Source organism: Hyperolius riggenbachi, chromosome 10, assembly GCF_040937935.1.
Source record: "Hyperolius riggenbachi isolate aHypRig1 chromosome 10, aHypRig1.pri, whole genome shotgun sequence".
NCBI classification, from domain to species: domain Eukaryota; kingdom Metazoa; phylum Chordata; class Amphibia; order Anura; family Hyperoliidae; genus Hyperolius; species Hyperolius riggenbachi.
In genome coordinates this window covers 12,938,564-12,952,033 of record NC_090655.1, presented here as the reverse complement: position 1 = coordinate 12,952,033, position 13,470 = coordinate 12,938,564, and the positions used below count along the sequence as shown (strand labels likewise).

General features: G+C 48.0%; 1 protein-coding gene across 1 annotated transcript in view; it reads left to right on the top strand.

Moving 5' to 3' along the window:
• The window catches only part of ADAM12 (ADAM metallopeptidase domain 12), a 275,547-nt gene that overhangs the window by 190,348 nt on the left and 71,729 nt on the right, over positions 1–13,470 (top strand). The window contains exon 11 of the mRNA XM_068258874.1: positions 9,166–9,361. Coding sequence (XP_068114975.1) covers positions 9,166–9,361 — 196 coding nt within the window. The remainder of the gene's footprint in view (positions 1–9,165; positions 9,362–13,470) is intronic.

Below are 13,470 nucleotides of genomic sequence, written 5' to 3'. Positions count from 1 at the left end.
AGTATAAATACCCCCCAAATTACCCCATTTTGGAAAGAAAACATCCCAAAGTATTCACTAAGAGGCATGGTGAGTTCATAGAAGATTTTATTTATTCACAAGTTAGCGGAAAATGACACTTTGTGACAAAAAAATAAAAAATAAAAAAAGTTTCCATTTCTGCTAACTTTCTGCTAAAAAAAAATGAAATCTGCCACGGACTCACCATGCCCCTCTCTGAATACTTTGGGATGTCTAATTTCCAAAATGGGGTCATTTGTTGGGTGTGTTTACTGTCCTGGCATTTTGGGGGTGCTAAATTGTAAGCACCCCTGTAAAGCCTAAAGGTGTTCATAGGACTTTGGGCCCCTTAGCGCACCTAGGCTGCAAAAAAGTGTCACACATGTGGTATGGCCGTACTCAGGAGAAATAGTATAATGTGTTTTGGGGTGTATTTTTACACATACCCATGCTGGGTGGGAGAAATATCTTGTGTGTTAAAAAAAAAACAAAAAAATCTAATTTACGGAGATATTTCTCCCACCCAGCTTGGGTATGGGTAAAAATACACCCCAAAACACATTATACTAATTCTCCTGAGTACGGCGATACCACATGTGTGACACTTTTTTGCAGCCTAGGTGCGCTAAGGGGCCCAACTTCCTATGAGTACCTTTAGAATTTCACAGGTCATTTTGAGACATTTGGTTTCTAGACTACTCACGGTTTAGGGCCCCTAAAATGCCAGGGTAGTATAGGAACCCCACAAGTGACCCCATTTTAGAAAAAAGACACCCCAAGGTATTCTGTTAGGAGTATGGTGAGTTCATAGAAGATTTTATTTTTTGTCGCAAGTTAGTGGAAAATGACACTGTGAAAAAAAAAAACCAATAAAAATCAATTTCCGCTAACTTGTGACAAAAAATAAAATCTTCTATGAACTCATCATACACCTAACGGAATACCTTGGGGTGTCTTCTTTCTAAAATGGGGTCACTTGTGAGGTTCCTATACTGCCCTGGCATTTTAGGGGCCCAAAACCTTGAAGAGTAGTCTGCCTCACAATGCCTGTTCAGGGGTATAAGCATCTGCAAATTTTGATGACAGGTGGTCTATGAGGGGCCGAATTTTGTGGAACCGGTCATAAGCAGGGTGGCCTCTTAGATGACAGGTTGTATTGGCACTGAAGTGCAGGAAGCGCAGGATGTTCTCAAATCGTGACCTGGACATGGCAGCAGAGAACATGGGCATGTGATGTATTGGGTGCGTAGACCAATAAGACTGCAATATATTCTTTTTGACTAGACCAGGGGTCGAGTCCTGCGTGAACGCGGGGGGACGGCGTCCACTTACTTTTTTGGAAAGTGAACGCCGTCCACCCTAGCACCCCTCCATAAAGATGCGGCGGCGGTGACTGGCAGCGGCATCGGTGGGCGGGACTTACCTCCTCTAGTGAAGACCAGAGCAGCGGCACGCACAGCGTCCACCCAGAACACTGGAGGAGGTAAGTCCCGCCCACCGATGCCGCTGCCAGTCACCGCCGCCGCCGCATCTTTATGGAGGGGAGAGCCAGGGAGAGGAGCCCCAAGGTGAGGGATGGGGGGGGGAAACGTCCGCCCTTCCCCACGCTGTGCACAATGCTTCTCTCTGCTGCGCTGCTCCCCTCCAGCCGGGGGGGAGGAGGACAACTGGCTACATATACTGGGGGCCACTATACACCTGGCTACATATACTGGGGGCCACTATACACCTGGCTACATATACTGGGGGCCACTATACACCTGGCTACATATACTGGGGGCCACTATACACCTGGCTACATATACTGGGGGCCACTATACACCTGGCTACATATACTGGGGGCCACTATACACCTGACTTCATATACTGGGGGCCACTATACGCCTGGCTACATATACTAGTGGCCACTAAACACCTGGCTACATATACTGGGGGCCACTATACACCTGGCTACATATAGTGGGCACATAAACCCCTGGCTACATATACTGGGCACATATACCTCTGGCTACATATAGTGGGCACATAAACCCCTGGCTACATATACTGGGCACATATACCCCTGGCTACATATACTGGGCACATATACACCTGGCTACATATACTGGGGACACCTATACACCTGGCTATACTGGGGACACCTATACACCTGGCTATACTGGGGGCACCTATACACCTGGCTATACTGGGGACACCTGAACACCTGGTTAGATATACTGAGGACACCTGGCTATACGGGGGACACCTATAGACCTGGCTACCTATTCTGGGGACATCTATACACTTGGCCACCTATTCTGGGAATATCTTTACACCTGACCACCTATTCTAAGGACATCTATACACCTGGCTACCTATTCTGGTGACATCTCTACATCTGGCCACCTATTCTGGGGACAACTATACACATGGCTACTTATACTGGGGACACATATAGACCTGGCTAGCTATACTGGGGGTACCTATTTTGGGAGAACTGCTGTCAGATCTGTATTTTTGGGGAACCGCTGATACCAGATTACGTGTATTTTGGGGAACCGCTGCCAGATTGTGTATGTTGGGGACCGCTACTGCCAGATTACATGTATTTTGGGTGTTACATGTATTTTGGGTGATCCACTACCAGGTTTCACGTATTTGGGGGAACTGCTTCCAGATTATGTGTATGTTGGGGGAACTGCTGCTGCCAGATTGTCTATTTTGGGGGAACCACTGCTATATTATCTGTTTTTTAGAGGAACCTCTGCCAGATTGTGTATTTTTCGTGAAATGCTGTCAGATTACATCTATATATATATATATATATATATATATATATATATATATAATGATGTAATCTTTTAAAGAAACTTAATAAAGAATTTTTGATGGTGCGAATTTTAAGGAGTTATGAAAGCAGGAAGTTGACACACTGAAGATTTATTGCGGGATTTCTATCAGCTGTAACAAAGAAATGTTTTTTCTGTAAAGATGATTATGTTGCTTATCTTTAAGGGCCTATTTCCACTACATGCAGATTCTGCATGCGAATTTCTGCATCCAAAATGCAATACGTTAGTGAATGGAGCTATTTCCATTCAATGCAAATTTTTACTACCTCTGCCGCGCTTATCGTGACCTTGAGACTGTACTGTGTGTCCTCCTATTTGTTATTGCCTGAAGAAGCTGGAATAAACCTGTGAAACGTGTTGCACTGTTTATTGGAGTTTATAAATAAACTTGTTTGTATTAAAATGGTCGGTATTATGTCTACTTCGGGGAGATGAGTCCACCACCGCCTCCCGAGGAATTTTTAAGCCTTTAATACATTTTATGCTTTTGGCGCCTCTGTTCTCCTTACAATATCAGCATCCACCCCTGGTGGAGGGGTTGAATTCACCTTTTCTTCTCCCTATCTACAGAGAGCGACATCTTAATCCTAAATGAGGACAGGTCTAATCTCCTCACCTGCCTACACAGTGGTTACCAGCATTACAACCCTGACTTGTGAATATATTCATTTATATATCTCTCATTACCCATTACTGTACATACTACACTATATTGGGTTCTCGGTGTTCCCTTCTTTTTTTTTTTTTGCGTAGATAACAACTGGAGTTTCTTAACTCTTCCTGTTCTAGAAACAATATTAGACATGCCTCTGCTCCTAATGTTTTATTTCTTAGCTGTACTACACATACCAATCATTATATCATAATTTTTTTCCGCTTCAGAATTGTCTGGTCCAGAAATCTATTACCAGTGGCGTACCTAGGGCATTTTACATCCGGTGCTCCTTATTCTAAGACACCCCCCACCCCAAAAAGAAGAGCGAGTGTGGCACTAACCACGCCACGGTGGGTAATGCCAGGTATAGGTGCTCCCTGTATAGTAAAGTGGGCAGCATTTCACCAGACAATAATCGTAAAGTGGGCAGCATTTCACCAGAAATTAATCGTAAAGAGAGCAGCATTTCACCATAAAATAATCGTAAAGAGAGCAGCATTTCACCAGAAATCATAAAGTGGGTAGCATTTCACCAGAAAATAATCGTAATGTGGGCAGCATTTCACCGGAAAACAATCGTTATGTGGGCAGCATTCACCAGAAAATAATCATTATATGGGCAGCATTCACCAGAAAATAATCGTTATATGGGCAGCATTCACCAGAAAATAATCGTTGTGGGCAGCATTTCACCAGAAAACAATCGTAATGTGGGCAGCATTCACCAGAAAATAATCGCTATGTGGGCAGCATTCACCAGAAAATAATCGCTATGTGCGCAGCATTCGCCAGAAAATAATCGCTATGTGCGCAGCATTCACCAGAAAATAATCGCTATGTGCGCAGCATTCACCAGAAAATAATCGCTATGTGCGCAGCATTCACCAGAAAATAATCGCTATGTGGGCAGCATTCACCAGAAAATAAACCTGTAAAAAAAAAAAATTCACTCCCCTGGTCGGCCTCTGACGCACAGCTCCCTGACGATCCTCCAGCGATGATCCTCCTGCAGCCACTGTAAATCTCCTGCGCTGACAGGCAAAGAGCAGGGCTATGGCAAGTCTCCAGTGCTGGGCTTCAGCAGCCATCTTCCCGTAGCCGTGCTCTGCCTCCGGGAGGCAGTCCCCGCAGTGAGCTGCAGGGCGTTCAACACCTGGGGGGGTCCTGGGCAGGCAGCAGGGAAGAGAGGCAGAAGGAGGGGACCCAGGTAAGAGAGGGGGGATCTGTCCCCCCTCCCCGCCGCTGTCCCCTACCCCTCCTCCTAGCGCTGCTCTTCCCCTACCATGGGGGGTCGTGGCGACACCCCCTTAAGTGGCAGTCAGCCGGTACACCACGCCCCCCTGCGCCCAATGGTAGGGACGCCACTGATCTATACCGAGTTCCAAGTTCTGTTGGAGCTACACAGATCTGGTGTCAGTGGCAATAACGGTCACGCTCCCCAGGCAAGACTGCCGCGACCATTTTTATCTGAAGTGTTCTGAAGCTCAGTGCACACCCCCACCTGCGTTACAGCGGCCTGCCCTCCCCTTGGAAGCTATTAGGCCGCAGCTGCTGAGCTGGGGGTGGGCTGAGGCGACATGGGTATGGGTGGCTGCAGACTTTGGAACAATTTAGAAAAAAACACCATTGCAGGCTTGCCAATGGAGGAGGTGGAGTTTCAGACTTCTAATGATTGAAGGGCGAAGGAGTGAGTTATTGCCGCTGACACCAACTGATACCTGCAGCTCTAACAAAGCGCTTTACATTAACTGTTGTTAACATTACAAACATAGGGCTTGATTCATTAAGCTGCACTGCTAAAGCAGCACACCTTAACCTCCCTGGCAGTAAGCCGTGCTGAGCACGGGCTATGCCGCGCAGGAGGATTTCTTAGGCTAGCACTTTGCTAGCTGCGTGTGCATTCCGATCGCCGCCGCTACCCGCCGATTAGCCGCCCATCGCCGCGCCCCCCCCCCTCTCCCCCCCAGACCCCGTGCACTGCCTAGTCAATCAGTGCCAGGCAGCGCTGAGGGGTGGATCGGGACTCTCAATGACGTCACGACGTCGGACGTCATCTCGCCCCGTCGCCATGGCGACGGGGGAAGCACTTCAGAGAACGGGATTTCCTGATCAAAGATTGCCAGAGGCGATCGAAGCGGGCGGGGGGATGGCACTGCACAGCGGCAATCATATAGCGAGCCCTAGGCTCGCTACATGATTTAAACATTTTTTTTTTACAAAAACACTGCTGCTGCTGCCCCCTGGCGGATTCTAATAGACCGCCAGGAGGGTTAATGTGAAGGAAGGAAGGCACGCTCCTAAGAAGGCACGTTCCTATCTAAGGAAGGCACGCTCCTATCTAGGGTTGCCGTGGTATACCAGTATGACGATATACCGTAGTTAGATTGTGCACGGTAATCATACCGTGCACAATCTCGTTTTACCGGTTTTTCAGGGGGCGGAGCGACGTAGCGGCAGCGCATGAACAGCGGTGGGGATAAATACTCACTTGCTGGTAACCAGGTCCGCCCTCCACGCTGTACTGGGCTTCATTGTTCTTCTTGTTCTTGCATCACATTTCCCTGAAACAGCGCCCCCTGGGTGCTATTACAAGGAGATGATGCAAGCAAAAACAGGAAGTAGAATGAAGCCCAGTACACTCCTGAGGACTTGGCTGACGACAAGTGAGTATTTGTCCCCTCTCCCTCCCTCCATCTCTCTGTGCTGCGACCACCTAATTCTAGCTACACATATCTCTGGCTACCTAGGCTGCAGCCACCTACCACTGGCTACACCTATCCCTGGCTACCTATGCTGCAACCACCTAACACTGGCTATACCTATCCCTGGCTACCTATGCTGCGGCCACCACCTAACACTGGCTATACCTATCCCTGGCTACCTGTGCTGCGGCCACCTACCACTGGCTACACCTATCCATGGCTTCCTGTGTTGTGGCCACCTACCACTGGCTACTTGTGCTGTGACCACCTAGCACTGGCTACGCCTATCCCTGGCTACCTATGCTGCAGCCACCTACCACTGGCTACACCTATCCCTGGCTACCTATGCTGCAACCACCTATCCCTGGCTACACCTATACCTGGCTTCCTTTGCTGTGGCAACCTACCACTAGCTACACCTATCCCTGGTTAACTATTCTGCAGCCACCTAGCACTGGCTACACCTATCCCTGGCTACCTGTGCTGCAGCCACCTATTACTGGGCGGGTGGGGGCACATTATTTAATGTAAGGGGGTGGGGCCCGGGTCCAAATAATTGTTGAATACCGTATACGGTAATACCGTGGAATTTCATACCGTTGCAACCCTACTCCTATCGAAGGAAGGCGCGCTCCTATCGAAGGAAGGCACGCTCCTATCAAAGGAAGGCATGCTCCTATCGAAGGAAGGCACGCTCCTATCTAAGGAAGGCACTCTCCTATCACGCTCCTATCGAAGGAAGGCACGCTCCTATCGAAGGAAGGCAAGCTCCTATCGAAAGGAAGGCACGCTCCTATCGAAGGAAGGCGCGCTCCTATCGAAGGAAGGCATGCTCCTATCAAAGGAAGGCATGCTCCTATCAAAGGAAGGCACGCTCCTATCTAAGGAAGGCACTCTCCTATCATGCTCCTATCGAAGGAAGGCACGCTCCTATCGAGGGAAGGCACGCTCCTATCGAAGGAAGGCACGCTCCTATCGAAGGAAGGCACGCTCCTATCGAAGGAAGGCACGCTCCTATCAAAGGAAGGCATGCTCCTCTCAAAGGAAGGCACGCTCCTATCTAAGGAAGGCACTCTCCTATCATGCTCCTATCGAAGGAAGGCACGCTCCTATCGAGGGAAGGCACGCTCCTATCGAAGGAAGGCACGCTCCTATCCAAGGAAGGCACGCTCCTATCCAAGGAAGGCACGCTCCTATCCAAGGAAGGCACGCTCCTATCCAAGGAAGGCACGCTCCTATCCAAGGAAGGCACGCTCCTATCACGCTCCTATCGAAGGAAGGCACGCTCCTATCTAAGGAAGACACTCCCCTATCTAAGGAAGGCACTCTCCTATCACGCTACTATCTAAGGAAGGCACGCTCCTATCTAAGTAAGGCACGCTCCTAAGGAAGGAACTTACTGCTATGTAAGGTATGCAAAGTGGCTCCTCCTTTACATTAAGGTGCTCTGCTTTAGCAGTGTAGCTTAACAGTGGTGGGCTGAAATTTTGCATCGAAATTCGCAATTACGCATCGTAATGCGAAATTTCTGAAAAAATCCTAATTAATTTCATATGTATTTCAAAATTTTGCGTCATTTTTGCGAAATTTCTCATAATTTCGTGCCGACTTTAGAGGTTAGTAGCAAGGCCCCCATACACGCTATTGCTGCCAAAATAGCTACATACAGTATGTTAAGCAGAATAGTGGGTATAAGACAAAAAGATAATTTTTAAAAAAGGCCTTCTAGTTTTTGAGAAACTCGATTTTAAAAATGCAAAAAAAAAATTGTTTTTAAACTGTCATTGTAAGTTTAAAAAACATTTTTACTTGCATTTTTAAAATTGAGTTTCTCAAAAACTACAAGGCCTTTTTTTAAATTATCTTTTTGACTTATACCCACTGTTCTGCTTAACATATGTAGCTATTGATGTCAATAGCATGTATGGGGGTCTTGCTATTCACTGCTAAAGTCGGCACGAAATTATGAGAAATTTCCCGAATTGTTATGCAAAATTACGAATGACTACACGAAATAAACTGAATTTGAAAATTGTAATTACGTATAAGTGTAATTGCGAATATTTACGTGTAATTTGTTGATTACGATTATCACTGCAGCTTAATGAATCAATCCCCGAGTGCTCTTTAACAACAATCTGCCGCACAACTAAGAATGTCTTTTAGATGTTGGCCCCTTGTGATTGAGTTTGACACCCCTGCTTCATGCTGCGTACCCAGCTCCCGAGCACCTGACATGAATAAGAAGTGGGAGGATGGCGGCGCGTGGAGAAGACCTGATGCAACGCTGGAACTGATAAATATTACACTGCTCTGCTGTTCCTAGGCTGCAGAAGAGGGAGCTGGAGCAGGCCTAGTATTGCGCTACTGGTTATTAAACTGCATTCCACTTTAGGAAGGTTATTAGTGAAGCAGTTCATGTTTATCACTGCTGTGGAAGCTCCTCAGATTGTTCTTTGAACACTAATTGTAGTTAATAAGACAGAGCAAACATAGCAGAGAGATTTATTTTCTGCAGGATTCATTAACGGAGAGGAGCTCTGTAAGCGTAGCACACTGGGATGGATTTGAGGATATTCCATACTTATTTGAAGATACATGTACTCAGAGCTGTGGGGAGCCTGCTGTTTTTACACAGATGACATTACTGTTTGACCAATGCACAATGAGTAGGAAAACGTGTTTTTATTGCATGTTCTGGCAGACCGTTAAGTCCGCTTTAAGATATGATGTACACGTTGTGCTGCATAGCAGTGTGTCTCGCAAGATATTTAGAAAGTATTGCCTATACCACGCACTGCTTGCCTAATTACATATAACTGCTGTTTTTAATCTTTATTTTCCTTGCAAAATTATACATGTGAAAGAATAATGTTTAACAGCGACGGTAATTTTCCCCCTGCCGATAAGTGGCAAGCACTACCTATTAATATGTCCTGCTGTGTACGTCATTAACGGTTTTGCATTGTATTTTCAGCTTAAGCCGGGAGGAACGCCATGCCGGGACGCAAATAACTTCTGTGACCTGCCAGAGTTCTGTACCGGAAACAGCGCTCACTGCCCACCCAACGCCTACCTGCACGACGGGCACCCCTGCTACACACTGGATGGGTACTGCTACAGCGGCATGTGCCAGACCCACGAGCAGCAATGCGTCACCCTGTGGGGACCAGGTAGGCACAGCATGGGCTTATGATTATCCTTGTCCTGTCTTTGTCCGGATCCTGCCCGCGATACAACAGTCCTATAGATCTGTCATTGAATTAAAGAAAAACAGAGTAACCAAGCAGCTCAGGGTGACCCAAACCACTAGAAATGTATAGGGGGATAAAAGAGACCAAAAAGCCCTCCTACTAAAAAGCAATGCTTGGAGTGATTTGCCTTCTTAAAACAGAAGGACAGTTGCAATAATTCAGCTACAAGTGAACATTTGTGGTTACCCACAATGCACCACTACTGAATATGCAAATTATCTCTTTTCGCCACTGTAAGCCAGGCTAGCATCCAGAACCGTTGGTGTATAGCAAGCCTATAGCTTTAAATATTACTCCGTCACAACAACCCCACATGTAGACAGCCTGTTTTGGACTTTTGGTCCTCATCAGTACATTCAGGGATTGATATGGCTGTATGGGATAGAGCTTGGACCTGTACAACAGAGTAACCAAGCAGCTCAGGGTGACACAAACTACTGGGGAAGGGGGGGGGTTGAAAATAAAATCTGACACTTACCTGGGGCTTCTGTCAGCCCCCTGTAGCTGTCATGTCCTGCACTGTCCTCCTCTGATCACCCGTTCCCCACCGCCGGCACCTGGCAATTATTAGTCAAACAAGACGAATAATGCGCGCTCCCGCTTGCGTCATCAGTACAAAGTTTTCTTGTACTGTACCTGCGCAGTAAGCTTTTGGTGACATGTGCGGGATCGAGCTCGCACGCGGCAACAGTCATGCTGCCGCAGTTGGATGAGATGCCCGCGTTACACCGGGGTCGGCGGATCGTTGGAGGACGTGAGACATTACAGCTGCAGGGGGCCGGTAGAAGCCCCAGGTAAGTGTATGTTTTTATTTTTAACAAACCCCCCCCCCCCCCCAGTGAACCCCTTTAAGAGTTTCACTTACCTGGAGCTTCTGACAGCCCCCTACAGCCGACCTGTGCCCGCGTCAGTCCTCCACGATCACCCGTTCCCTCGCCGTGAATCACTTTTCTTCTCGTATTGGAAGCCGACTTCTAATCCGACGTCCACTACACTCTGGCTGTGCGTATCCTCGTACACGTTCCCGTAGCCAAGAGCGTCCTGCGCAGGCGCAGTATGAGGAAATCTCTACTGCGCCTGCACAGTACGCGAACGAGGACGCGCACGGCCAGAGCCACGCAGAGTCGGCTGCAGGGGGCTGGCGGACATTTTCAGTTCCACTTTAAAGAGATCCTGAGCTGTAGCTTGGTTACAGAATCACATCCTTACGTAAGAAAACTAGAAGTTTTAATAAAGTATTTGGAATTATTCAGCTTGGGTTGAGCATATAAATTGTCCCACGATCAGAGTCAGGACAAGATCCTCCAGCACCCAAGGCTGAGACACCCTCCATCCCTCCCACCCCAGCCGTCACACACTGATTGCTATTAGGGCTCCCAACTGCTATTAGGGCCCCCAACTGCTATTAGGGCCCCCAACTCCTTAATCTCTAGTTATCTGGCTTGCAGTCACTGCCATGTATCCCCTTTTCTTATTTCCATCTGCTTCAAACACAATAGGGGAATGATAGCTGAGTGAGTTGTGCCTCCAGGCCCGGAATTACATCTCTAGAGCCTATAGGCACATATGTCCTGGTGCCCTAGATGTCACCCTCCATGAACCTACAAACCTCCACCAAACCACAAGTGTGCTGGTTGTCCCAGATGTCACTTTTCCCTTACTTCCAATATAGCTACAGGTGTCCCTTAGCATTAGGTAGCCAGAGATACCGTCAGTATTAAGTAGTTGAGGTGCCCCTGACTAATGGGAGATCTCATCAGTTGAATTCCGAGACCCGGTTGAGTAACCTCATATACACTCTGCTCGGGACTCTTCATAGGGAAGGAGGGAGGCACTATGGGAGAGGAGTGGGCCGCCTTTCCATCATCAGGTGCCTGTAGGTACGTGCCTACAGTGCCTTATGGTAAATCCGGCCCTGTGTGCGCCCTCTCCTACACTGTGCCCTGAGGCTGGAGCCTCTGCCTCGGCCCTGCCCACAATGCATTTCTGCTGAATATCCTTTCTTGTCCCTGTAAGCTAGCCACACCTCCAGATCCGCTGGAATGCAATGATGTGTCAGCTTGTTAATTGTACAGCGCCTTAATAATCCAACATGCATACAGATGTGTGCATGTTGTGTTTATCTATAAATTAGGCATGCAGCAGATCCCCAGAGGATTGGCCACAATGGCTTGTTGGTAATCGCATGGTGACGGCGCTCCTCTTCTGTCACACTTGTGTGGCTGTAGCCCGTGCTTTCAAATGGGCTTATTTGCTTATCTGCTATAGGCAGTCATGTGACACAGGGGAGAGATAAGGTTACAACTACTGATTAGCCACAGATGAGGGGGAATTAGAAAGGCTAAACTCTCTAAATACATAAAGGGGGCATTTCTCTACGTTTTCTTCTGTCCTGTGCAAGAATTCAGCTCCACTTCAGCCACTGATATTAATTACATATATGCCTCAATTGCCATGTGATTGGCTGATTAGCCATTTGTATTAAGAAGTAGTGAAGTGGTGTGCCTATAAAGTGGCCAGTGAGTGTATCTCTAGTCCTGCTGTGGCCAGTGTGCTGCGTTGCTATATAAAGGTAACTGCACAGCGTATAGACACAGGAAGTGGTGGGATGATAACGGGTCGCTCAGCAGAATGAGGAGTCCGCTGAGAGTTCCAATCACGCGCTATCCCAGCTGGAACCATACAGGGGCAGCGTCAGGTCAGGAGGGACACGGCTGGAAAACACGTTTACCTCAGAGACTTCCTGTTTGGGGAACTTCCTGAGGAAAAGCCGCTGACATCACACATTTATCACTTATCTGCGTTCTGCTCATTCATACTGGCTGCAGCCATTGGATAATTTCCCTGATAAACAAGTCTTTCTTTATAAGCCGCTGCATTACCTCACATTACTTCTTGGTTATTTGGTTCCAGTTCTGCAGCTGTTTCCACTAATACCGTGAGGTAGAATTAGAGCCATTGGGATCGGCAGGTGGCTGAGAAGATTATCTAGTGCTGCCATCAGGTGGATACTGAATAGTGGAACTAGATATACTGACAGGTGCTAAAGCCTTGTACAGATCCTTGATGGCGAGCCCAGTAATAATAGCGCATGAGATTTGGGCGCAGCTGGCGCCACCATAGGCCATAATAGGAATTACGGCTATAACGGCGGTCAGTAAGTAACTTTGGCGCCTTCAGAAGTCGGAACTAAAGTTACGTTTAAAATGCTGTAATAATTCAGAATTACAGAATTCCCCACCATCCACGTCCACTTGGAGGGGGAATAGTAATTCGGAATTGGCCCTTAAAGAGAGTCTGAAGCGAGAATAGATCTCGCTTCAGACCTCATAGCTAGCAGGGGCATGCGTGCCCCTGCTAAAACGCCGCTATAGCGCGGCTTAACGGGGGTCCCTTCACCCCCAAATCCCCCTCCGTGCAGCGGGGGAGCGCTTCCTGGTTGGGGCAGGGCTAACCGCCGCAGCCCTGCCCCACGCGCGTCTGTCAGACGCGTATCTCCGCCTCTCCCCCGCCCCTCTCAGTCTTCCTTCACTGAGAGGGGCGGGGGAGAGGTGGCGATGCGCGTCTGATAGACGCGACTGGAGGCAGGGCTGCAGCCGTTAGCCCTGCCTCCAGGAAGAAGATCTCCAGCGACCATTTTCCGACCAAGGTTTGCGGGGGGTGGGTTGGGGGTGAAGGGACCCCCGTTAAGCCGCGGGATAGCGGCATTTTAGCAGGGGCACACGTGCCCCTGCTATATATAAGACCTGAAGCGAGATTTAGTCTCGCTTCAGTGTCTCTTTAAGCCACATATAGCTTTGCTACATGTAGCTGCTAATGGGTTACAGAGGAACTTTAACCAAGGGTTGAACTTCATACCCATCAGTAGCCGATACCCCCGTTCCCATGAGAAATCTTTACCTTTTCTCAAATAGTTTATCAGGTGAGTCTGTATGACGATATTGTGGTGAAACCCCTCCCACAGTGTGATGTCAGGACCATGGCCCTGGCAATTTTCTGTCTATGAACCTCGTTGTATTGTGGGAAAT